This window comes from Schistocerca piceifrons, chromosome 3, assembly GCF_021461385.2.
Source record: "Schistocerca piceifrons isolate TAMUIC-IGC-003096 chromosome 3, iqSchPice1.1, whole genome shotgun sequence".
Lineage (NCBI taxonomy): Eukaryota > Metazoa > Arthropoda > Insecta > Orthoptera > Acrididae > Schistocerca > Schistocerca piceifrons.
Genome location: NC_060140.1, coordinates 167,092,237 through 167,118,202, shown reverse-complemented (window position 1 = coordinate 167,118,202; position 25,966 = coordinate 167,092,237). Strand labels below are relative to the sequence as shown.

The window sequence follows — 25,966 nt, the reverse complement described above, 5'->3', positions numbered from 1 at the left end:
GCTGTCCGTGTGGCTGTCCGTGTGGCTGTCCGTGTGGCTGTCCGTGTGGCTGTCCGTGTGGCTGTCCGTGTGGCTGTCCGTGTGGCTGTCCGTGTGGCTGTCCGTGTGGCTGTCCGTGTGGCTGTCCGTGTGGCTGTCCGTGTGGCTGTCCGTGTGGCTGTCCGTGTGGCTGTCCGTGTGGCTGTCCGTGTGGCTGTCCGCCTGCCAGCGCTTTTGTTTGGTAAGTCACATCATCTTTGTATTAGATATAATTAAATATTCATTTTTTTGTAGCTGTGATTACTTTCCTATAGAATTATTTGTATTTCTTGAAGTAATAGAGAAATGCTACATTGTTTCCTATAACTTTTTCCCGATGTTGTGCAGTACTGCCTCTGGGGACACTGCCTTAATGTAGCACTGCCCATGTGAGCAAGGAGTTTCGAGTGATCTGGATCTGGAGGACTCTTCTGCTGTTAGCTCAGCTGCCAGATGGGTCATCCAAGCTGGACAGGCCAAAGTGGAGGAGCCAGATTGTGTCCCACACTGAGCTATTGGTACCTTTCTCCTATCCTAAGTCTGTCCTCCTCAAGTGCCTTTCCCTGTCATTTCCAGATGCAAGTCAAGGGTAGAGAGGACTCTCATGTGTAGGGAAGCCGGCCTCCCTAGGGCAGTAAACCCTTAATAAAAGAAAATCAGGTGGGTTGGAAGGCCACAAATAGGCAGCCCCACTATCTGACTATTTTGTGCAGCCCTCATAAGGAGGTCACATGAATTTCCCCAATTGCTGCTAGTACCCAAAACAGCTCTGGATCAAGATCAGATGTACCAATAATGAACCTGCCAAAGAGAAAGGTCAAGAATAAATGAATTGCTAATACAATTCAGGTAACAACATGGAATGTCAGAGGTTTAGCAAACAAAGAAAAATAAAGAAGAGTTAGCATAAATTTTAAAAAAAGGACAAGGTAGACATAGCTGCCATAACAGAATCAAAGAAAAAGCTACAGGGAAACATGTACATAGGAGAATATGATACGTAGTGGCATGAGAGCAAGCAAAGTGGTTGCCATTTACATAAATAAAAGATGGGAAAAGAGAATTACAGGGTACAGTTATATAAAAGAAAGAATTATAGTTTTAACTTCAAAGAAAATAGACGAAACTTGACTATCATTGCAGATTTCACACCTGATGAAGGGAGAAAAGAGGAGTCTACAGATTTCTATGAAAGATTAGATTAGATTAGGATTAGATGAGATTAGGATTATATTAGATTAGGATTAGATTAGATTTTAGATTAGATTTTAGATTAGATTTTAGCTTAGATTTTAGATTTTAGATTTTAGATTTTAGATTTTAGATTTTAGATTTTAGATTTTAGATTTTAGATTTTAGATTTTAGATTTTAGATTAGCACTAGTTCCATGGATCATGAATACGATATTTCGTAATGATGTGGAACGAGTCAAATTTTCCAATACATAACATAATTAAGTTAATTTAACAACATACTTAAGTTAATATAACAAATTTTTTATTTTTTTATTTTTTTAAATATTTTTTTCTAATTTTTTTTACAATTTTTTCTTTTTTTCTTAATTTATATCTAAAAATTCCTCTATGGAGTAGGAGTTGTCATTCATAAATTCTTTTAATTTCTTCTTAAATACTTGTTAGTTATCTGTCAGACTTTTGATGCTATTTGGTAAGTGACCAAAGACTTTAGTGGCAGTATAATTCACTCCTTTCTGTGCCAAAGTTAGATTTAATCTTGAATAGTGAAGACAATCCTTTCTCCTAGTATTGTAGTTATGCACACTGCTATTACTTTTGAATTGGGTTTGGTTGTTACTAACAAATTTCATAAGAGTATGTATATACTGAGAAGCTACTGTGACTATCCGATCCTTGAATAAATGGCTGCAGGATGATCTTGGGTGGACTCCAGCTATTATTCGGATTACACACTTTTGTGCAATAAATACTTTATTCCTCAGTGATAAATTACCCCAAAATATGATGCCATATGCAAGCAATGAGTGAAAATAGGCGTAGTAAGCTAATTTACTAAGATGTTTATCACCAAAATTTACAATGACCCTTATTGCATAAGTAGCTGAACTCAAATGTTTCAGCAGATCATCAATGTGTTTCTTCCAATTTAATCTCTCATCAATGGACACACCTAAAAATTTGGAATATTCTACCTTAGCTATATGCTTCTGATTGAGGTCTATATTTATTAATGGCGTCACACCATTCACTGTACGGAACTGTATGTACTGCATCTTACGAAAATTCAGTGAGAGTCCGTTTACAAGGAACCACTTAGTAATTTTCTGAAAGACATTATTGACAATTTCATCAGTTAATTCTTGTTTGTTAGGTGTGATTACTATACTTGTATCATCAGCAAAGAGAACTAACTTTGCCTCTTCATGAATATAGAATGGCAAGTCATTAATATATATTAAGAACAACAAAGGGCCCAAGACTGACCCTTGTGGAACCCCATTCTTGATAGTTCCCCAGTTTGAGGAATGTGCTGATCTTTGCATATTATGAGAACTGCTTATTTCAACTTTCTGCACTCTTCCAGTTAGGTACGAATTAAACCGTTTGTGCACTGTCCCACTCATGCCACAATACTTGAGCTTGTCTAGCAGAATTTCATGATCTACACAATCAAAAGCCTTTGAGAGATCACAAAAAATCCCAATGGGTGGTGTTCAGTTATTCAGATTATTCAAAATTTGATTGTTGAAAGTATATATGGCATTTTCTGTTGAAAAACCTTTCTGGAAATCAAACTGACATTTTGTTAGTACTTCATTTTTACAGATATGTGAAGCTACTCTTGAATACATTACTTACTCAAAAATTTTGGATAAAGCTGTTAGAAGGGAGATTGGATGGTAATTGTTGACATCAGATCTATACCCCTTTTTATGCAAAGGTATAACAATAGCATATTTCAGTCTATCAGGGAAAATGCCCTGTTCCAGAGAGCTATTACACAGGTGGCTGAGAATCTTACTTCTCTGTTGAGAACAAGCTTTTAGTATTTTCCTGGAAATGCCATCAATTCCATGCGAGTTTTTGCTTTTAAGCAAGTTTATTATTTTCCTAATTTCAGAGGGAGAAGTGGGTGAGATTTCAATTGTATCAAATTGCATAGGTATGGCCTCTTCCATTAACAGCCTAGCATCTTGTAATGAACACCTGGATCCTACTATATCCAGAACATTTAGAAAATGATTATTAAAAATATTTTCAACTTCTGACTTTTTGTTCATAATGTTTTCATTAAATTTGATGGTAATACTGTCTTCCTCTGCTCTTGGTTGACCTGTTTCTCTTTTAATAATATTCCAAATTGTTTTAATTTTATTATCAGAGTTGCTGATTTCAGACATGATACACATACTTCTGGATTTTTTAATAACTTTTCTTAATATAACACAGTAGTTTTTGTAATGTTTGATAGTTTCTGGGTCACTATTCTTTCTTGCTGTCAGATACATTTCCCTTTTCCGGTTACAAGATATTATTATACCCTTAGTATGCCATGGTTTGTTACAAGGTTTCTTATGAGTATATTTAACTCTTTTTCTTGGAGAAGCAGTTTTCAAATGCATTTACAAAAATGTCGTGAAATAAATTATATTTTAAATTGGCATCAGGTTCACGTTACACCTCATCCCAGTCTAACTGCTGTAGGCTTTCCCTGAAATTTGCAATTGTTAAATCGTTGACTGAACATACTACTTTGGAGGACTGTTTAGTATTGCTGAATGGAGCTATGTCATATATTGTCACTAGCTGTGCACCATGATCAGAAAGACCATTCTCAACAGGCTGAGCATTTATCTGGTTAAACTTAACTTGGTCTATAAAGAAGTTATCTATCAGTGAGCTGCTATCCTTTACCACCCAAGTAGGAAAATCAATAACGGGTGTCAAATTGAAAGAACCGAGTAATACTTCAAGGTCATTTTTCCTATTACCCTCTTTCAGAGAATCTACATTGAAGTCCTCACAAATAATGATTTGCTTCACTCTGTCTGACAGATAGCACAACAAGGAGTCCAAAGTTTTCAGAAATAGATGAAAATTTCCTGATGGGGACCTATATACAGTTACAATTATAAAAGTGCCTTTATTTAATTTAAGCTCACAGGCACATACTTCTATATGTTTCTCTACACAAAACTTTTTTGTTTCTATACTTTATGCACAATGATAATTTTTGACATATATGGCAACTTCCCCTTTCTCCATATTTTCTCTCATTACATGTGCAGAGAGCTTATATCCACTTACATTTACCTTATCCATATCAGTAACAATGTGATGCTCAGACAGGCATAGTATATCTATTTCATCCTCAGCTTCTAAATCTTCTAAACAAACCAGAAGCTCATCTATTTTATTCTTTAAACTCCCAATATTTTGATGAAATATACTTACATTATTTTTAATTATGCTTTTACGAGAACCTTTCCTTATTCTAACATTTGCAGTGCTCTCCTGTCTGAGTTTCTCATTGTGCTTAGGCCTAGTTCCTATACCAGTGGTCACATGGTGTTGAGAGAGGCAGATTATGTCAACTGGGTTGGGTGACTTTAATTCATCAATGCAATTAACTAGGACTGAGATACAACTTGGTGGAGATAAAATTTGTGGTGATTGGTGAAAATTTATAATTGACAGCTGTGATTGGTGATCCAATGTGCTAGAATTGTGCTGTTTAATTTCTTTCCTAAACTGAAGATTTGTTTCAATCCTGACCTCTCGTAGAACTTGACATCTTTCTGTCATACCTATCCTAAAAAAAGGTGCTGCTCCAACACCTGTAACCACTGGTATTTTACCATTCATGGCAGTGCCTCCCCCCTTTAAATTTCCTGCTATTACCCCAGCCAGTTTCCCCTTCCCTTTCCTGTTGAGATGTAGGCCATGCCTGGTATAGTCCCACCTACTGAGAGAATCAACAGGAACCACACCAATATGAGCCCCTGCACCCGACCCAAGCAGCCGTTCCAACTCCAAATTAACTCTCCCAACAGAAGAGTTCAAATGAGGCCAGTCATGGCATCTCAGGACAGATACAAATTCAACATTGGTGTGTCTCGATGCCGACGCAATCTTTACCAGGTCGCACTCTATACTGTACCCAGGATCTCTGTCTATGCTGTTCCCTGGCCCTCCCACAATAACCATGGTGTCTTCCCTGGTAAATCCTTTACAGAGTGAACCTAAATCCTCTGTCACCTGGTCCAGACTAGCACTTGGTTTGAAAAAATTTGTAACCTGGTATTCTGGTCCTAATTCCTCCTGCAGAAGTTGGCCTACACCTCTGGCATGAGAACTGCCTAACAACAAAACTTTCTTCCTTTTCGATGACTTTCCTACATTCTTTTTCAATTTCCTATTGAAAGTTTGTTGTGTCCTGTCTACACCTACCTCTGCAATCAGTTTTGGACAAGTATAACAAGAAGCATTAAGTAACATTAAAAGGAGATTTAAATGCAGGGGTAGGGAATAAACCAATCCTAACGATCATGGGGATGAAGGGAGAAAATGTCATAAATAACAATGCAAGATTGTTTAGAGATTTTTTCTTTTAATAATCTTAAGATAACCAATATATTCTTAAAAAAAGATATCCATGAATATACATGGTCAGCTACTGTCAGGTTGGGGATTTAAATCTGTTATTGTCTACAGGATCATTAATGAAAAATTAGAAGGCAAAGTAAGACACACAAGAGTATATGGGGGATATGACATAGGTTCTGACTATTTCTTGATGGTACCTCAAAGAGATTTGTGCATGAAATGGAGAAAGAACAAGAAGTTGTCAGAGGAAAAGATGAAGGAAGAAATCTACAAAGTACATTTACTAAATCGAGAAAGTATAAGAGATCTGTACAAGAAGAAACTCAGTCAAGAACTAGAGAAACAAGAAGAAGTGGAAGAGGCAAAGAAGGAATGGAAAATATTGGAACTGTAGTTTCCAAAGCTGCTGAAGAATCATTAGGAAAAAAGAAAAAAAAAAATAAGAAGAAAGAAAGGGCTAAAAATTGGACACCAGTATTACATGAAGGTATAAGGAAAAACAAGTCGCTTGTATTAAGTATCTCAATGAACCAACAAAGGAGAATCATCAAATTTACAAACAAGACACAAATGCAGTAAATTTAGAAGTGAAATATGCTCATCAAGAAAATTGGGATAGATTTATAAGCATAATAGATGATGATATTCACAGAAGGCAAATGATAGCTTATAAAACTATGAAAATCTTAAAGAAGTTGCTCAAATAAATAACCCTCAACAAGCAAAATGGATAGAACATTACAAGAACTTGGGAAATTAAGAAAATTGTTCCACAGAGAATAGAGGAAGAATTTGAAATAGGTTTTGTAGACGATTTATGTACGTATGAGTTAAGACAAGCCCTCAACTCTGAAGAAAAAAAAAGTCAGTGGTAATGATGGTATAAATGCTGAGCTGCTAAAATATGGAGGCACCCTACTACAAAAGAGATTACTATACTTACTTAATGTGTGCTGGAGAAAGAGACCTACCCCAATAGCTTGGTCGCAAGCAAGGGTAACACCATTGTTTAAAAAAGAACTCCAGAACAGCTGCAAGAACTATAGAGGAATCATCGTACTTGACACCACATACAATGTTTATGCAAGAACAGTGAACAAGAGGTTAAAGGTTGCAGCTGATAGTTTATTAGGTGAAGAACAAATGGGATTCCAGAGGGTCATATAGATGAAAGGTGCAGCATTTATAGTAAAACAAATACTCAAGAAACAGACAGATTACAGTAGTGAAACCAATTTAGCATTCATTAATTTTATTAAGACATTCAATAATGTTGAGAGAGAAAAACTATGGATAACTATGAGGGCAAGAGAATATCCCCAACACATAGTAAACATTTTAAAAAGTCTGTACAACATGCAGAACTGTAATTTTAGGTATGAATGACACTCTATAGCCACAAGGAGTCAAGATTGCAGCATTTCCCTCACACTTTTTAACATTTATTTAGATGATGCAGTTTGGAAATGGAAGGAGAATTTTAATGGGGGAATGAAGATCAGCAGTGATTCCTGCTTGAATTGTCTTCTATATGCAGATGTCACACTGCTGGCAGATAATGAAGATGACATGCAAAGGGGAATATAGTTATTAGATAAGGTTTGTGAAAAGTACGATTTGTCGATTTCAGAAAAGACAAGATCCTTGGCTTTCAAATGGAAATATCATGTAAGGGCAAAAACTGTTATTAACAGGTAATGGCGATGAGATTTCTATGAGCAGTAAAGGGATGCAGACAGGCCAACAGACTTAGAAATTCAAAACTTAGGGAAGAGCTGATTATATTTAAGTCTCAATACAATACAATACAAGAAAATAGAAGAAACTGGAATGAACATCTCAAAATAATGAGTGGAGAAAGGTTACCTCTCCAGATAAAAATATTAATGCCAGGTGGGAGAAAGGAAAGGCCAAGCAAGCAATGGGTGCCATGAAAGGGAATGCATGAAGTGAAGTGCAGATGGTCTAATGTTATTGGACGACAAGAGACAGTGTGGTATTGGGTTGCAAGGCACACACGTCTCTCTATTCAGTTAACTTGCACGTTGTGTGTAGCCAATCCTCTTCTCAGGGTAATCAGCTATGCTGATCTTCCACAAGCCTCTTCTCTAAAGACCACAGCTGGTTAAGGGAATTTATTAAAATACTTCTCTATTCTTGGAATAATTTGTGTACTTGTAGAATATTTTTCAGTTCCATCACTTTGTATTTTCCACTTTTACAGATAATAACTTCTGCAAGCTAACTTATTCATCAAACATTAGAATCATTTAAATTTCTTCAAAATAGCTTACATGTGTCTTGCTTCGATCATAACCAAGACATGAAATAATTTAAAAGTCTCTATTCTCAGGTGAGTCCAATACATGAATGTGTCCTTAGGAAACTACTTTCAGCTGTTCAATAGTCTTTTTTACAATCACCACAGAGACAACACATCAAAGAATATGACATAGTTATTCACTGAGTTCTTCTCACATCTTCTGTGGTGCTGGTGGCAAAAACTTGTCGTAGTCGGTGACTTGCCCCTCTTACACTCTTCAAATAACAAACTTCCAACCTGCACATAGTCATACCTAAAATATCGGTTGTTTGAGATGGTTTAAGGCAGAGTGTTTCTAGAATTTACACTGAAATTCTTGAGGCACTACAATAGTGGTGATGAACCTTGTCTGTAATTATGAAATTTTAATGCCTTTTGCAATCCAAGTCCTTTTACTTTTCTGGTTCATGATTTTTTACTCTTTTTAGGAAATGATTAGCAAAGTAATACTGTAAAACACAAATGAAATTGTCAAACTTTTCATTTACTTTTGAAGCATTAAGCACACTTTACTATTCTTCGTTTTGTAAGTCAAAAGTAAAATTACTTATAGTGTTCCTACAATTCATAATGTTAATTAACCGTAGATGTTTATCATAGATTGGACATATAGGAAGAGAGAACTTGTTCTGTTTGAAAAGGAACTGTGTACAGTTTATTTCTCTTACTATGTTACTTTGATCATACCAGTAGATATAATGGGTAAGACAACTAGCATTGTAGAACTAAAAAAGAGAAATCTATTATAGTGGCTATATCTTTGCCAAACTTACATTTATGAGCTCAAACAGTGGAAAATCCAGAATGGAAAAATGTGTGTTCTCCTGCTGCTACTGAGTGAGTAGATTTTTTATCTATCTGACTGTATTAGATAACGTGAATGAACAGATAAAAAAATCTACTCACCAAGCAGTGGAAGGGAAACGTTCACACAAAAGTATTTAACCTTCACAAGCTTTCAGAGCCAGCAGCTCTTTCTTCTGGTGGAAGAGTTGAAGAGGAAGGAAGAGTGGTGAAGGAAAAGGACTGGAGAGGTTTAGGGAAAGGGATGTAGTTCAGAAAAGTCACCCAGAACCCCGGGTCAGGGGTTCTTTTAAACAGTTACCCTTTCCCTAAACCTCTCCAGTCCTTTTCCTTCACCCCTCTTCCTTCCTCTTCAACTACTCTGCCAGAAGAAGGAGCCACTGGCTCTGAAAGCTTGTGAAAGTTAAATCCTTTCGTGTTCCCCTGCTGCTGCTTGGTGAGGAGATTTCTTTTATCTGTCCATTTACATTATAATATCAATAATTGATTATTTTTGTGACTCTATTATATTTTGAAAAGTATATATGTAAGTTTTCAGCCAAAAGTCCTCCTTCTGAAGTAAAAAACACACCAGTCATATGTGTTTTATTTGTGCTTAAGTGGATATGTATGTCTTTCCTACTTCAGCAGAAGGTCTTTTGGCTGAAAGCTTAATTGTATAGCAGTCTTTTCAGTGTGTTTGTGACTCAATGTCTCCTCTATATGTTGAGTAGCAATCTATTCTCTTTGTAGCATTGTTGGTAATGAGGCCATTTCGATATAAACTACTATTAATTTTTGGTTTGCTTGTCAACTCTCATGTCACATGTTATCGATAGGGACAGCACCTTATAATTGTCTATAAACTGAACCTAACTATGAAGTAGTTAGCAAAATCATGAATGTCATATGATAAGAATAAGGGTGAGCAGAGGGCTCAGAAATCTGTTTTTACTAGTCAAATGCCATTAGTACAAGCAAGAGTAATTACAATATCTATGTAATAGTGGATGCAAAAACTACCAAGTGAAATTTGATGCTACTGTGAGGAGAAATTTGTTTTTTTGACTCACTTGAAAGATGAAAATTCATTTTACCTAGAAAAATCAGATCTACCTACATAGTGAACAGCAGAGTACATTTGTGCATTTAACATTATTAGCCTGCTATCTGATGATATAAGCAAATATATATTGACTTCATGAAGTAATGCATAATGATTATTTGCTTTATTTTCGCGTTCTAGTGGTGATAAAGTTTGGAGTAACTATGGAGTGAGAAGCTTAGGTAGAAGTGCAGCACAGTGTGTATTGATGTAATGGGATTAATTTGTTAAAAGATAATGGTAATCAAACTATATTAGGAATGTTATTAGAAGGTGATGGTACTGATATATTAATATGTGTGGCATCAGCTGGTAGCCACTCAATTGCACTTCCAAATCTATGTGCCGCCAGTTATGCTGCCGCAGTTCCTACAGCCACCACTGTGATAAGAAGACCCTACCTTGAATGATTATTCTGCTGCCAATGGCAGCATGCAAGGAAGTTAAATCAGTATGTATGTCCTGAAGAAGCACATAGATAATCATGAGAAGAATGATATACAGTGATAAATACATACTTTCAAGATTTTAAACATGGCTGAAACAGCAACTGTTGAAATTCTTCACGGTAAATGATGACAGCCAAAGTTGCAGGATAAAGATTTATTAAAATTCTTGGCCAAGGTTTTGGTATATATATAAATACCTTCATCAGAAGAAAAATATCTAAAATTACATCTTGCAATGGAGGTTAATAAAACAATTGTGCCAAAGGTGCATATACTGAAACCTTGGTCAAGAATTTTAATAAATCTTTATCCTGCAACTGTTTTGGCTGTCATCATTTACCGTGAATAAATACAAACATCAAAAGTTTTGCATCACCCCAGTTCCCAGAAATCCTGAAGATAGATGTTGACTGTGGAAATTGTATCACAGACATAGTCCCTGTGACTGTCCAGAGATGTCACTAAAACCATCCAAAGATGTAAACAACCATGCATGAGCAGTGCCTGTTAGGTGGAGGGGGTCCAAAAGCTGATCAGTTCCAGTCATTTCACCAGGAAGGAGGTACATGGCTTGTGTTGTCTGTAGTTCAATCATGCATGAATGGTCAATACTGCAGTTAAATCACATCCACATTATTACTCTGTGCCAGGATGGGCTCTCTACAAGGGGAGTGTCCAGGCATCTCGGAGTGAACCAAAGTGATGTTGTTTGGACATGGGGGAGATACAGAGAGACAGGAACTGTCAATGACATGCCATGCTCAGGCTGCCCAAGGGCTCGCGCGCGCGCACACACACACACATATCCATCCACACATATAGGGTGTCTGTATATGTGTGGATGGATATGTGTGTGTGTGTGTGTGTGTGCATGTGCGCGAGTGTATACCTGTCCTTTTTTCCCCCTAAGGTAAGTCTTTCCGCTCCCGGGATTGGAATGACTCCTTACCCTCTCCCTTAAAACCCACATCCTTTCGTGTTTCCCTCTCCTTCCCCTCTTTCCTGATGAGGCAACAGTTTGTTGCGAAAGCTTGAATTTTGTGTGTGTGTTTGTGTGTCTATTGACCTGCCAGCGCTTTCGTTTGGTAAGTCACATCATCTTTATATATATATATATATATATATATATATATATATATTTCTCAAATTCTAATAAAACAAAATTACCTGACTTGGATGAACACACTAAGTCTTAAAAAGTTAACAAGTTCTGCCTCTGAAAACAGCTGTGACAAGTCATGGTTCTCAGCCTCTGAAGAATCTTGTAAAATTAACTCACTTTTGTTAGGATCATTGTATTATCTTCCATTTGTAATGGTCCCGTGTCCATTCGAAACTAGACTATGGGCACTTTGTTTAAGCATCTGCACACCCATCCATTTACACCATCTCAGTACTATCCACTATCAAGGCATCCGTTTGGCCATGGGCACCTCTTACACCAGCCCAGTTGAGAGTCTGTATACTGAAGCTGCTGAACTACTGCTGTCCTACTGCCGTGACTTTCTCCTCAACAGGTATGCATGCCATTTGTCTGTCATGCTTGGCCATCCCTCCTATGCCTCCTTTGATGATTCCTTTGACCATCAATATGGGGCTTGTCCCTGTTCTCTATTACCTCCTGGCATCCACTTTTGCCACTTGCTACGGTGGCTTAACTTCACGCTACCTGCAACTTTCCCAGTGGGTGTGAACCCTTCACCACCTTGGCTTCGTGAAGCAGCCCATGTTAACTTTGGCTTTCTTTCACTTCCTAAGGACACTACTCCAGCCTTGGTCTATTGCCTTCAGTTCATGGAACATAGTGATAATACTTTTGTATACACTGATGGCTCTCGGACTGACCGTGGGGTTGGGTGTGCCTTCGTCATTGGCACCTGTGTCTTTCAATATTGGCTTCCCGCAAACTTCTCAGTATTTATAGGTGAGCTTTTCATATTGTATCAGGCCATGGAGTACATCCTGCGACACAGCGTTCCCAATTGTGTCCTCTGCTCAGACTCACTCGGCACCCTCCAAAGTCTTTGTGTGCTGTACAATGCTCATCCCTTACTGCAGTGGGTACAGGGAAACTGTCACTTGTTCACTCCTGGTGGAGCCAATGTCATGTTTCTGTGGGTCCCTGGTCATGTTGGTCTGCCAGGAAATGAGGCTGCTGATGCTGCTGCCAAGGCTGCAGTCCTCGTACCTCACCCCACGAGTACCTATATTCCCTCCAATAATCTCTGCATTGCCGTCTGTCAGGTGGTGGTGTCCCTTTGGCATCAGCAATGGTCCTCCCTTCATGGGAATAAGCTTTGGCTTACTAAGCCTCTCCTGGCACCTGGGACGACCTCCTCTCAGCCCTCCCACCAGGAGGAGATTATTTTAACTCGGCTGCATATTGGGCACTACCCTTTAATCATTGTCATTTGCTCAGTGGTGCTGCCCCATCACTTTGTACACATTGCACCCAAATTTTAACTGTCCGCCACTTCCGGCTGGAATGCCCTTTTTTTACCAATGTACATTCCAGTTTGGGTTTGACGTCTGATTTATCAGCTGTTTTAGTGAATGACACATGGGCAGTCGACCGCGTTTTACTTTTTATCCGCCAATGCAATATGGCAAGGGCCATTTAATTCTTAGTTTTCGACCTCAATTTTGGTATGCTGCTTTTTTTAAGCTCTTTTCCACATGTTTTTTTTTAGCTGTCTCGTATTGTCCATTGGGACTGACATATAATTGTTTCCCTCATCTCTGTGTTTGTGTTCTATGGTTTTGACTTGGGCACATGTGACCCCAGTTGTTTTTTGGGCCCTAAAACAAAACTGACAGGCAATTGTCATCATCTAGGAATAATGCTCAGTTTGGTTTAGGTCCCTTAATGCCATTTTGGTTTACATTTTGTTTGTAATTCATTCAATTCTGGCATATTCTTCTTTTAGGTCACTGATGAGTGAAGCTTTTTCTTGATTTGGCCTTTGGAAAACCCTGTACATCCTCAGGAGAGAGAGATAAGGCATAGATTTAGATCTTTCTTTTGTTTATGAACTGGCTTCTGTAGATGGTCTTTCACATCAAAATGTGATGGACCTCAGACATAAGTTTCAGGTGTAGGAACTGTTAGATTAGATTTTAGATTAGACTTTTGGATTGGTTAGACTTTTGGATTGGTTAGACTTTCGGATTGGTTAGACTTTCGGATTGGTTACACTTTCGGGTTGGTTGGACTTTCGGGTTGGTTGGACTTTCGGGTTGGTTGGACTTTCGGGTTGGTTGGGGCGGGCTCTGTCGGATTGGTTGGGGCGGGGGCTCTGTCGGATTGGTTGGGGCGGGGGCTCTGTCGGATTGGTTGGGGCGGGGGCTCTGTCGGATTGGTTGGGGCGGGGGCTCTGTCGGATTGGTTGGGGCGGGGGCTCTGTCGGATTGGTTGGGGCGGGGGCTCTGTCGGATTGGTTGGGGCGGGGGCTCTGTCGGATTGGTTGGGGCGGGGGCTCTGTCGGATTGGTTGGGGCGGGGGCTCTGTCGGATTGGTTGGGGCGGGGGCTCTGTCGGATTGGTTGGGGCGGGGGCTCTGTCGGATTGGTTGGGGCGGGGGCTCTGTCGGATTGGTTGGGGCGGGGGCTCTGTCGGATTGGTTGGGGCGGGGGCTCTGTCGGATTGGTTGGGGCGGGGGCTCTGTCGGATTGGTTGGGGCGGGGGCTCTGTCGGATTGGTTGGGGCGGGGGCTCTGTCGGATTGGTTGGGGCGGGGGCTCTGGCTCTGTCGGATTGGTTGGGGCGGGGGCTCTGGCTCTGTCGGATTGGTTGGGGCGGGGGCTCTGGCTCTGTCGGATTGGTTGGGGCGGGGGCTCGGGCTCTGTCGGATTGGTTGGGGCGGGGGCTCGGGCTCTGTCGGATTGGTTGGGGCGGGGGCTCGGGCTCTGTCGGATTGGTTGGGGCGGGGGCTCGGGCTCTGTCGGATTGGTTGGGGCGGGGGCTCGGGCTCTGTCGGATTGGTTGGGGCGGGGGCTCGGGCTCTGTCGGATTGGTTGGGGCGGGGGCTCGGGCTCTGTCGGATTGGTTGGGGCGGGGGCTCGGGCTCTGTCGGATTGGTTGGGGCGGGGGCTCGGGCTCTGTCGGATTGGTTGGGGCGGGGGCTCGGGCTCTGTCGGATTGGTTGGGGCGGGGGCTCGGGCTCTGTCGGATTGGTTGGGGCGGGGGCTCGGGCTCTGTCGGATTGGTTGGGGCGGGGGCTCGGGCTCTGTCGGATTGGTTGGGGCGGGGGCTCGGGCTCTGTCGGATTGGTTGGGGCGGGGGCTCGGGCTCTGTCGGATTGGTTGGGGCGGGGGCTCGGGCTCTGTCGGATTGGTTGGGGCGGGGGCTCGGGCTCTGTCGGATTGGTTGGGGCGGGGGCTCGCGCGCTCTGTCGGATTGGTTGGGGCGGGGGCTCGCGCGCTCTGTCGGATTGGTTGGGGCGGGGGCTCGCGCGCTCTGTCGGATTGGTTGGGGCGGGGGCTCGCGCGCTCTGTCGGATTGGTTGGGGCGGGGGCTCGCGCGCTCTGTCGGATTGGTTGGGGCGGGGGCTCGCGCGCTCTGTCGGATTGGTTGGGGCGGGGGCTCGCGCGCTCTGTCGGATTGGTTGGGGCGGGGGCTCGCGCGCTCTGTCGGATTGGTTGGGGCGGGGGCTCGCGCGCTCTGTCGGATTGGTTGGGGCGGGGGCTCGCGCGCTCTGTCGGATTGGTTGGGGCGGGGGCTCGCGCGCTCTGTCGGATTGGTTGGGGCGGGGGCTCGCGCGCTCTGTCGGATTGGTTGGGGCGGGGGCTCGCGCGCTCTGTCGGATTGGTTGGGGCGGGGGCTCGCGCGCTCTGTCGGATTGGTTGGGGCGGGGGCTCGCGCGCTCTGTCGGATTGGTTGGGGCGGGGGCTCGCGCGCTCTGTCGGATTGGTTGGGGCGGGGGCTCGCGCGCTCTGTCGGATTGGTTGGGGCGGGGGCTCGCGCGCTCTGTCGGATTGGTTGGGGCGGGGGCTCGCGCGCTCTGTCGGATTGGTTGGGGCGGGGGCTCGCGCGCTCTGTCGGATTGGTTGGGGCGGGGGCTCGCGCGCTCTGTCGGATTGGTTGGGGCGGGGGCTCGCGCGCTCTGTCGGATTGGTTGGGGCGGGGGCTCGCGCGCTCTGTCGGATTGGTTGGGGCGGGGGCTCGCGCGCTCTGTCGGATTGGTTGGGGCGGGGGCTCGCGCGCTCTGTCGGATTGGTTGGGGCGGGGGCTCGCGCGCTCTGTCGGATTGGTTGGGGCGGGGGCTCGCGCGCTCTGTCGGATTGGTTGGGGCGGGGGCTCGCGCGCTCTGTCGGATTGGTTGGGGCGGGGGCTCGCGCGCTCTGTCGGATTGGTTGGGGCGGGGGCTCGCGCGCTCTGTCGGATTGGTTGGGGCGGGGGCTCGCGCGCTCTGTCGGATTGGTTGGGGCGGGGGCTCGCGCGCTCTGTCGGATTGGTTGGGGCGGGGGCTCGCGCGCTCTGTCGGATTGGTTGGGGCGGGGGCTCGCGCGCTCTGTCGGATTGGTTGGGGCGGGGGCTCGCGCGCTCTGTCGGATTGGTTGGGGCGGGGGCTCGCGCGCTCTGTCGGATTGGTTGGGGCGGGGGCTCGCGCGCTCTGTCGGATTGGTTGGGGCGGGGGCTCGCGCGCTCTGTCGGATTGGTTGGGGCGGGGGCTCGCGCGCTCTGTCGGATTGGTTGGGGCGGGGGCTCGCGCGCTCTGTCGGATTGGTTGGGGCGGGGGCTCGCGCGCTCTGTCGGATTGGTTGGGGCGGGGGCTCGCGCGCTCTGTCGGATTGGTTGGGGCGGGGGCTCGCGCGCTCTGTCGGATTGGTTGGGGCGGGGGCTCGCGCGCTCTGTCGGATTGGTTGGGGCGGGGGCTCGCGCGCTCTGTCGGATTGGTTGGGGCGGGGGCTCGCGCGCTCTGTCGGATTGGTTGGGGCGGGGGCTCGCGCGCTCTGTCGGATTGGTTGGGGCGGGGGCTCGCGCGCTCTGTCGGATTGGTTGGGGCGGGGGCTCGCGCGCTCTGTCGGATTGGTTGGGGCGGGGGCTCGCGCGCTCTGTCGGATTGGTTGGGGCGGGGGCTCGCGCGCTCTGTCGGATTGGTTGGGGCGGGGGCTCGCGCGCTCTGTCGGATTGGTTGGGGCGGGGGCTCGCGCGCTCTGTCGGATTGGTTGGGGCGGGGGCTCGCGCGCTCTGTCGGATTGGTTGGGGCGGGGGCTCGCGCGCTCTGTCGGATTGGTTGGGGCGGGGGCTCGCGCGCTCTGTCGGATTGGTTGGGGCGGGGGCTCGCGCGCTCTGTCGGATTGGTTGGGGCGGGGGCTCGCGCGCTCTGTCGGATTGGTTGGGGCGGGGGCTCGCGCGCTCTGTCGGATTGGTTGGGGCGGGGGCTCGCGCGCTCTGTCGGATTGGTTGGGGCGGGGGCTCGCGCGCTCTGTCGGATTGGTTGGGGCGGGGGCTCGCGCGCTCTGTCGGATTGGTTGGGGCGGGGGCTCGCGCGCTCTGTCGGATTGGTTGGGGCGGGGGCTCGCGCGCTCTGTCGGATTGGTTGGGGCGGGGGCTCGCGCGCTCTGTCGGATTGGTTGGGGCGGGGGCTCGCGCGCTCTGTCGGATTGGTTGGGGCGGGGGCTCGCGCGCTCTGTCGGATTGGTTGGGGCGGGGGCTCGCGCGCTCTGTCGGATTGGTTGGGGCGGGGGCTCGCGCGCTCTGTCGGATTGGTTGGGGCGGGGGCTCGCGCGCTCTGTCGGATTGGCTGGGGCGGGGGCTCGCGCGCTCTGTCGGATTGGCTGGGGCGGGGGCTCGCGCGCTCTGTCGGATTGGCTGGGGCGGGGGCTCGCGCGCTCTGTCGGATTGGCTGGGGCGGGGGCTCGCGCGCTCTGTCGGATTGGCTGGGGCGGGGGCTCGCGCGCTCTGTCGGATTGGCTGGGGCGGGGGCTCGCGCGCTCTGTCGGATTGGCTGGGGCGGGGGCTCGCGCGCTCTGTCGGATTGGCTGGGGCGGGGGCTCTCGCGCTCTGTCGGATTGGCTGGGGCGGGGGCTCTCGCGCTCTGTCGGATTGGCTGGGGCGGGGGCTCTCGCGCTCTGTCGGATTGGCTGGGGCGGGGGCTCTCGCGCTCTGTCGGATTGGCTGGGGCGGGGGCTCTCGCGCTCTGTCGGATTGGCTGGGGCGGGGGCTCTCGCGCTCTGTCGGATTGGCTGGGGCGGGGGCTCTCGCGCTCTGTCGGATTGGCTGGGGCGGGGGCTCTCGCGCTCTGTCGGATTGGCTGGGGCGGGGGCTCTCGCGCTCTGTCGGATTGGCTGGGGCGGGGGCTCTCGCGCTCTGTCGGATTGGCTGGGGCGGGGGCTCTCGCGCTCTGTCGGATTGGCTGGGGCGGGGGCTCTCGCGCTCCGTCGGATTGGCTGGGGCGGGGGCTCTCGCGCTCCGTCGGATTGGCTGGGGCGGGGGCTCTCGCGCTCCGTCGGATTGGCTGGGGCGGGGGCTCTCGCGCTCTGTCGGATTGGCTGGGGCGGGGGCTCTCGCGCTCCGTCGGATTGGCTGGGGCGGGGGCTCTCGCGCTCTGTCGGATTGGCTGGGGCGGGGGCTCTCGCGCTCTGTCGGATTGGCTGGGGCGGGGGCTCTCGCGCTCTGTCGGATTGGCTGGGGCGGGGGCTCTCGCGCTCTGTCGGATTGGCTGGGGCGGGGGCTCTCGCGCTCTGTCGGATTGGCTGGGGCGGGGGGGCTCGCGCTCTGTCGGATTGGCTGGGGCGGGGGGGCTCGCGCTCTCTGTCGGATTGGCTGGGGCGGGGGGGCTCGCGCTCTCTGTCGGATTGGCTGGGGCGGGGGGGCTCGCGCGCTCTGTCGGATTGGCTGGGGCGGGGGGGCTCGCGCGCTCTGTCGGATTGGCTGGGGCGGGGGGGCTCGCGCGCTCTGTCGGATTGGCTGGGGCGGGGGGGCTCGCGCGCTCTGTCGGATTGGCTGGGGCGGGGGGGCTCGCGCGCTCTGTCGGATTGGCTGGGGCGGGGGGGCTCGCGCGCTCTGTCGGATTGGCTGGGGCGGGGGGGCTCGCGCGCTCTGTCGGATTGGCTGGGGCGGGGGGGCTCGCGCGCTCTGTCGGATTGGCTGGGGCGGGGGGGCTCGCGCGCTCTGTCGGATTGGCTGGGGCGGGGGGGCTCGCGCGCTCTGTCGGATTGGCTGGGGCGGGGGGGCTCGCGCGCTCTGTCGGATTGGCTGGGGCGGGGGCTCGCGCTCTCGCGCTCTGTCGGATTGGCTGGGGCGGGGGCTCGCGCTCTCGCGCTCTGTCGGATTGGCTGGGGCGGGGGCTCGGGCTCTCGCGCTCTGTCGGATTGGCTGGGGCGGGGGCTCGGGCTCTCGCGCTCTGTCGGATTGGCTGGGGCGGGGGCTCGGGCTCTCGCGCTCTGTCGGATTGGCTGGGGCGGGGGCTCGGGCTCTCGCGCTCTGTCGGATTGGCTGGGGCGGGGGCTCGGGCTCTCGCGCTCTGTCGGATTGGCTGGGGCGGGGGCTCGGGCTCTCGCGCTCTGTCGGATTGGCTGGGGCGGGGGCTCGGGCTCTCGCGCTCTGTCGGATTGGCTGGGGCGGGGGCTCGGGCTCTCGCGCTCTGTCGGATTGGCTGGGGCGGGGGCTCGGGCTCTCGCGCTCTGTCGGATTGGCTGGGGCGGGGGCTCGGGCTCTCGCGCTCTGTCGGATTGGCTGGGGCGGGGGCTCGGGCTCTCGCGCTCTGTCGGATTGGCTGGGGCGGGGGCTCGGGCTCTCGCGCTCTGTCGGATTGGCTGGGGCGGGGGCTCGGGCTCTCGCGCTCTGTCGGATTGGCTGGGGCGGGGGCTCGGGCTCTCGCGCTCTGTCGGATTGGCTGGGGCGGGGGCTCGGGCTCTCGCGCTCTGTCGGATTGGCTGGGGCGGGGGCTCGGGCTCTCGCGCTCTGTCGGATTGGCTGGGGCGGGGGCTCGGGCTCTCGCGCTCTGTCGGATTGGCTGGGGCGGGGGCTCGGGCTCTCGCGCTCTGTCGGATTGGCTGGGGCGGGGGCTCGGGCTCTCGCGCTCTGTCGGATTGGCTGGGGCGGGGGCTCGGGCTCTCGCGCTCTGTCGGATTGGCTGGGGCGGGGGCTCGGGCTCTCGCGCTCTGTCGGATTGGCTGGGGCGGGGGCTCGGGCTCTCGCGCTCTGTCGGATTGGCTGGGGCGGGGGCTCGGGCTCTCGCGCTCTGTCGGATTGGCTGGGGCGGGGGCTCGGGCTCTCGCGCTCTGTCGGATTGGCTGGGGCGGGGGCTCGGGCTCTCGCGCTCTGTCGGATTGGCTGGGGCGGGGGCTCGGGCTCTCGCGCTCTGTCGGATTGGCTGGGGCGGGGGCTCGGGCTCTCGCGCTCTGTCGGATTGGCTGGGGCGGGGGCTCGGGCTCTCGCGCTCTGTCGGATTGGCTGGGGCGGGGGCTCGGGCTCTCGCGCTCTGTCGGATTGGCTGGGGCGGGGGCTCGGGCTCTCGCGCTCTGTCGGATTGGCTGGGGCGGGGGCTCGGGCTCTCGCGCTCTGTCGGATTGGCTGGGGCGGGGGCTCGGGCTCTCGCGCTCTGTCGGATTGGCTGGGGCGGGGGCTCGGGCTCTCGCGCTCTGTCGGATTGGCTGGGGCGGGGGCTCGGGCTCTCGCGCTCTGTCGGATTGGCTGGGGCGGGGGCTCGGGCTCTCGCGCTCTGTCGGATTGGCTGGGGCGGGGGCTCGGGCTCGCGCGCTCTGTCGGATTGGCTGGGGCGGGGGCTCGGGCTCGCGCGCTCTGTCGGATTGGCTGGGGCGGGGGCTCGGGCTCGCGCGCTCTGTCGGATTGGCTGGGGCGGGGGCTCGGGCTCGCGCGCTCTGTCGGATTGGCTGGGGCGGGGGCTCGGGCTCGCGCGCTCTGTCGGATTGGCTGGGGCGGGGGCTCGGGCCCGCGCGCTCTGTCGGATTGGCTGGGGCGGGGGCTCGGGCCCGCGCGCTCTGTCGGATTGGCTGGGGCGGGGGCTCGGGCCCGCGCGCTCTGTCGGATTGGCTGGGGCGGGGGCTCGGGCCCGCGCGCTCTGTCGGATTGGCTGGGGCGGGGGCTCGGGCCCGCGCGCTCTGTCGGATTGGCTGGGGCGGGGGCTCGGGCCCGCGCGCTCTGTCGGATTGGCTGGGGCGGGGGCTCGGGCCCGCGCGCTCTGTCGGATTGGCTGGGGCGGGGGCTCGGGCCCGCGCGCTCTGTCGGATTGGCTGGGGCGGGGGCTCGGGCCCGCGCGCTCTGTCGGATTGGCTGGGGCGGGGGCTCGGGCCCGCGCGCTCTGTCGGATTGGCTGGGGCGGGGGCTCGGGCCCGCGCGCTCTGTCGGATTGGCTGGGGCGGGGGCTCGGGCCCGCGCGCTCTGTCGGATTGGCTGGGGCGGGGGCTCGGGCCCGCGCGCTCTGTCGGATTGGCTGGGGCGGGGGCTCGGGCCCGCGCGCTCTGTCGGGATGGCCGGGGGGGGGGGGGGGGCGCGCGCGCTCCCTGTCGGATTGGCCGGGGGGGGGGGCGCGCGCTGTCGCATTGGTGGGGCTACTTCCGCATTGGTGGGACGTCCGGGACTGGTGGGACGTCCGGGACTGGTGGGACGTCCGGGACTGGTTCCATGGATCACGAATATGATATTTCGTAATGATGTGGAAAGAGCCAAATTTTCCAATACATGACATAATTAAGTTAATTTAACAACATAATTAAGTTAATATAACAACTTTTTTTCCTCTCCTTAATTTATATCTAAAAATTCCTCTATGGAGAAGAAAGAGTTGTCATTCAGAAATTCTTTTAATATCTTCTTAAATACTTGTTGGTTATCTGTCAGACTTTTGATACTATTTGGTAAGTGACCCCTTTCTGTGCCAAAGTTAGATTTAATCTTGAATAGTGAAGATCATTCTTTCTCCTAGTTTTGTAGTTATGCACACTGCTATTACTTTTGAATTGGGCTTGGTTGTTAATAACAAATTTCATAATAGCATATATATACTGAGGAACTACTGTGAATATCCCTAGATCCTTAAATAAATGTCTGCAGAATGATCTTGGGTGGACTCCAGCTATTATTCGGATTACACACTTTTGTGCAATAAATAATTTATTCCTCAGTGATGAATTACCCCAAAATATGATGCCATATGCAAGCAATGAGTGAAAATAGGCGCAGTAAGCTTATTTACTAAGATGTTTATCACAAAAATTTGCAATGACCCTTATTGCATAAGTAGCTGAACTCAAATGTTTCAGCAGATCATCAATGTGTTTCCTCCAATTTAATCTCTCATCAATGGACACACCTAAAAATTTGGAATATTCTACCTTAGCTATATGCTTCTGATTGAGGTCTATATTTATTAATGGCGTCACACCATTCACTGTACGGAACTGTATGTACTGCGTCTTATCAAAATTCAGTGAGAGTCCGTTTACAAGGAACCACTTAGTAATTTTCTGAAAGACATTATTGACAATTTCATCAGTTAATTCTTGTTTGTCAGGTGTGATTACTATACTTGTATCATCAGCAAAGAGAACTAACCTTGCCTCTTCATGAATATAGAATGGCAAGTCATTAATATATATTAAGAACAACAAAGGGCCCAAGACTGACCCTTATGGAACCCCATTCTTGATGGTTCCCCAGTTTGAGGAATGTGCTGATCTTTGCATATTATGAGACCTGCTTATTTCAACTTTCTGCACTCTTCCAGTTAGGTACGAATTAAACCGTTTGTGCACTGTCCCACTCATGCCCCAATACTTGAGCTTGTCTAGCAGAATTTCATGATCTACACAATCAAAAGCCTTTGAGAGATCACAAAAAATCCCAATGGGTGGTGTTCGGTTATTCAGATAATTCAAAATTTGATTGGTGAAAGCATATATGGCATTTTCTGTTGAAAAACCTTTCTGGAAACCAAACTGACATTTTGTTAGTACTTCATTTTTACAGATATGTGAAGCTACTCTTGAATACGTTAATTTCTCAAAAATTTTGGATAAAGCTGTTAGAAAGGAGATTGGACGGTAATTGTTGACATCAGATCTATCCCCTTTTTATGCAAAGGTATAACAATAGCATATTTCAGTCCATCAGGGAAAATGCCCTGTTCCAGAGAGCTATTACACAGGTGGCTGAGAATCTTACTTATCTGTTGAGAACAAGCTTTTAGTATTTTCCTGGAAATGCCATCAATTCCATGTGAGTTTTTGCTTTTAAGCAAGTTTATTATTTTCCTAATTTCAGAGGGAGAAGTGGGTGAGATTTCAATTGTATCAAATTGCATAGGTATGGCCTCTTCCATTAACAGCCTAGCATCTTCTAATGAACACCTGGATCCTACTATATCCACAACATTTGTGAGGAGCTATGTCTATCTGCAGCTCGTGGCCTTTTGGTAGCATTCTCACTTGCTATGCGTGGGGTCCCGGGTTTGATTCCCAGTGGGGTCAGGGATTTTCCCTGCCTCGAGATCACTGGGTGTTGCTGTGTCATCTTATCACCATCTTATCACCATCTTATCACCATCTTATCACCATCTTACCACCATCTTACCACCATCTTACCACCATCATCATCATGCCTGTGTCCAAACTTTCATGTAGAGGCAAAACAGTAACAGAGGATGGGAGAAAGTGGTCTTCATTGAATACATCATGATAAAATGGAAAATTGTCTGTCTTTTGAAATCCAGATTGATAGTAACTGGAGTCATTCCTTGGGGACATGTTATTCTCACACAATGAGCAAAATCATAATCTGAAAATGTTTCACAGGGATGCAACATGATTTACATATCTACAAAATGTATAAAGTGGTTTCATGATGCTGACACCAAAATTCTGCAATTTATTGATACAGTGAGGTAAAACCCTCAAATCATTATCCTGATCCCCTTACACAGCTCTGTCACCTCTATTGAGAGGTGGTTGTCATGATTATCCATGAATAATAAAACCTGATTTGCTTTTGAGCTGGCAGAAAATTTTTTGAAGTATACAATGACCTTCATTAAACTTTCTGAGTTCATCCATGTTGTACACTCCTAGAAATTCATAAGTAGAAATATCATTGGGGGTGGGGGCGTAGGTAGCCTATTACCAAGAACATTTATTATATAACATGTTGGAACCGATGTTCCATGCTCTGCACAGGTAGTTTTGTTAAGTTGTTTATACCCCTTTTAAACAACCCAGACCTACAGTCTAATTAAACAATGATGTTAGTTAACTGACTAAAATTATTTCTTCAAGATTTCTAGTTAAGGCAATAGATGTAGAAATATTCATGGTTCACTTTATGGGACAAGGATTGCAGATAAGCACCACCTATGTTAAAGAAACTTCCTGGCAGATTAAAACTGTGTGCCAGACCGAGACTCGAACTCAGGACCTTTGCCTTTTGTGGGCAAGTGCTCTACCAACTGAGCTACCCAAGCATGACTACTCCCTGTCCTCACAGCTTTATTTTCGCCAGTACCTCATCTCTTACTTTCCAAACTTCACAGAAGCTCTCCTGTGAACCTTGCAGAGCTATCACTCTTGGAAGAAAGGAAGAGTAGGAGACGAGGTACTGGTAGAAGTAAAGCTGTGAGGATGGGGTGTGAGTCGTGCTTAGGTAGCTCTATTGGTAGAGCACTTGCCCGTGAAAGGCAAAGGTCCTGAGTTTGAGTCTCGGTCTGGCACACAGTTTCAATCTGCCAGAAAGTTTCATATCAGTACACATTCCACTGCAGAATGAAAATCTCATTCTGGAAACCACCTATGTTAACTGTTGTGAATATTAGAAGTTAAAAAAAGTTGTGCTCATCTTAGTTCTCTTACTGTTGAATTAGATGCTATGGCTTGATGTCATGGAATAAAATAGGAGGCCTGGGTTTGCCACATTTCAGCACAACATCCGACTTTTTCTGCAATCAATGTTTTGATGTACACTAAGGTGTCAAAGGTGTCGGACCTCCTTTTTCCCAATGTAGAGCAGCAACTCAACATGTCATTGGAAAAATCCTAAAGAAATACTGAACCACGCTCAACTTTATAGCAGTCCATAATTGTGAAAGCGTTGCCAGTGCAGGATTTTGTGAGTGAACTGACCTTTCAGTTATGGCCCATAAATGTTTGATGGGATTTGTGTCAGCTGAGCTGGGTGGCCAAATTATTTGCTTGAATTGTCCAGAATGTTCTTCGAACCACTCATGAAAACTGTGGTCCAGTGACATTGCAGGTTGACATTCATAAATGTTCCATTGGTGTTTGGAAACATGAAGCCTATGAACAGCTGCAAATGGTTTCCAAGTAGTGGAACACAACCGTTTCAAGTCAAAGACCAGTTCAGTTGAACCACAAGACCCACTCCATTCCATGTACACACAGGCCACAACATTATGGAGCCACCTCCTGCTTGCACATTGCCTTGTTGACAACCTGGGTCCATAGCTTCACAGGATCTGCACCACAACTGAACCCTACCATCAGCTCATATCAACTGATATTGGGACTAATCTGACCAGACCACAGTTTTCTAGCCACTCAGAGTCCAACTGAAATGGTCACGATCCTTGTAGAGGTGCTGCACATGAAGTCGTGCTGTTAGCAAAGGCACTTGCATCGGGCATCTAATGCCATAGCTCATTAATGCCAAATTTTGGTGCATTGTTCTAAATGGTACATTTGGCATGCATTCCACATTGATTTCTGCAGTTATTTCATGCAGTATTGCTCATCTGTTAGAACTGACAGTTGTGCACAAAAACTGCTGCTCTCTGTCATCCAGAGAAGGCCATCAGTCACTGCATTGTCTGAGGTGAGAAGCAGTGTCTGAAATTTGGTATTCTCAGCACACTCTTGGTACTGTGCATCTCTGAATATTGTGTTCCTAACAACTTCCAAATTGGAATGTCCTCTCTGTCTCTAGCTCAAACTACAATTCTGTTTCCAAAGTCTGTTTATTCCTGTAATGTAGACATAATGATGTCAAACACCTTTTCACATGAATCTTCTGAATAAAAATGATAGCTCTGCCAATGCACTGCCTTTTTATGCCTTGTGTAGATGATACTACCATGATCTGTATATGTGTGTAATGTTATCCCCATGACTTGTCACCTCACTGTAGTCCATTCATCAAACAATTAAGTTAATAATGAAGTACTGTTCATTTCTGAAATGATGAAAATGGGCCAGCTCAAAACATTCTTGAATGAAACACTTTTCAAAGCACCACATTTATGTATTTCACATACTCAGCAGATCACATCTTGAATGCAGACATTTTTTGTATGTTAACGTAACTTTACAAATGCATTTTACATGGGGGCAATGGAGACAAGTACCAGTCTTGCCTCTCCATGTCTGTCCATCATCGACCCTTCACACTGACACTCCTCAAACTAACTAACTTATCACAATGTAAGAGAGATATTGCATTTCAACAATTAACAGTGTTTCTCAGATATTGATACAATTCAACTATGATAACATTTGGTAGGAAATAATATCAAATTATAAGTGCATTTTGTAAAATATAAATTGTTCCGTAATTTATAAAATATACCTTTCATAAAAGATTTTTAATATTTTGTGTGTGGAAAGAATAAAGTTATGTGCTGGTAGCTGGTATAGAAAGGATCACATAGGATAATAATTTTCAGTAAATAGGTGAACGTAGGAAGATACAAATATTAAAAATGTAACAAAAATATGAAAAACAAATTTTCAATAAA

The 25,966-nt window shown here is 48.1% G+C and overlaps 1 protein-coding gene across 1 annotated transcript in view; it reads right to left on the bottom strand.

Annotated features, from left to right (window-relative positions):
* Positions 1-734: 734 nt before the first annotated feature.
* The window catches only part of LOC124788486 (mucin-2-like), a 166,903-nt gene continuing 141,671 nt past the window's right edge, over positions 735-25,966 (bottom strand). Inside the window, exons 2-3 of the mRNA XM_047255756.1 lie at positions 13,512-20,662; positions 735-819 (exon numbers count right to left, since the gene is read on the bottom strand). Of these exons, the coding sequence (XP_047111712.1) occupies positions 735-819; positions 13,512-20,662 (7,236 nt within the window). The remainder of the gene's footprint in view (positions 820-13,511; positions 20,663-25,966) is intronic.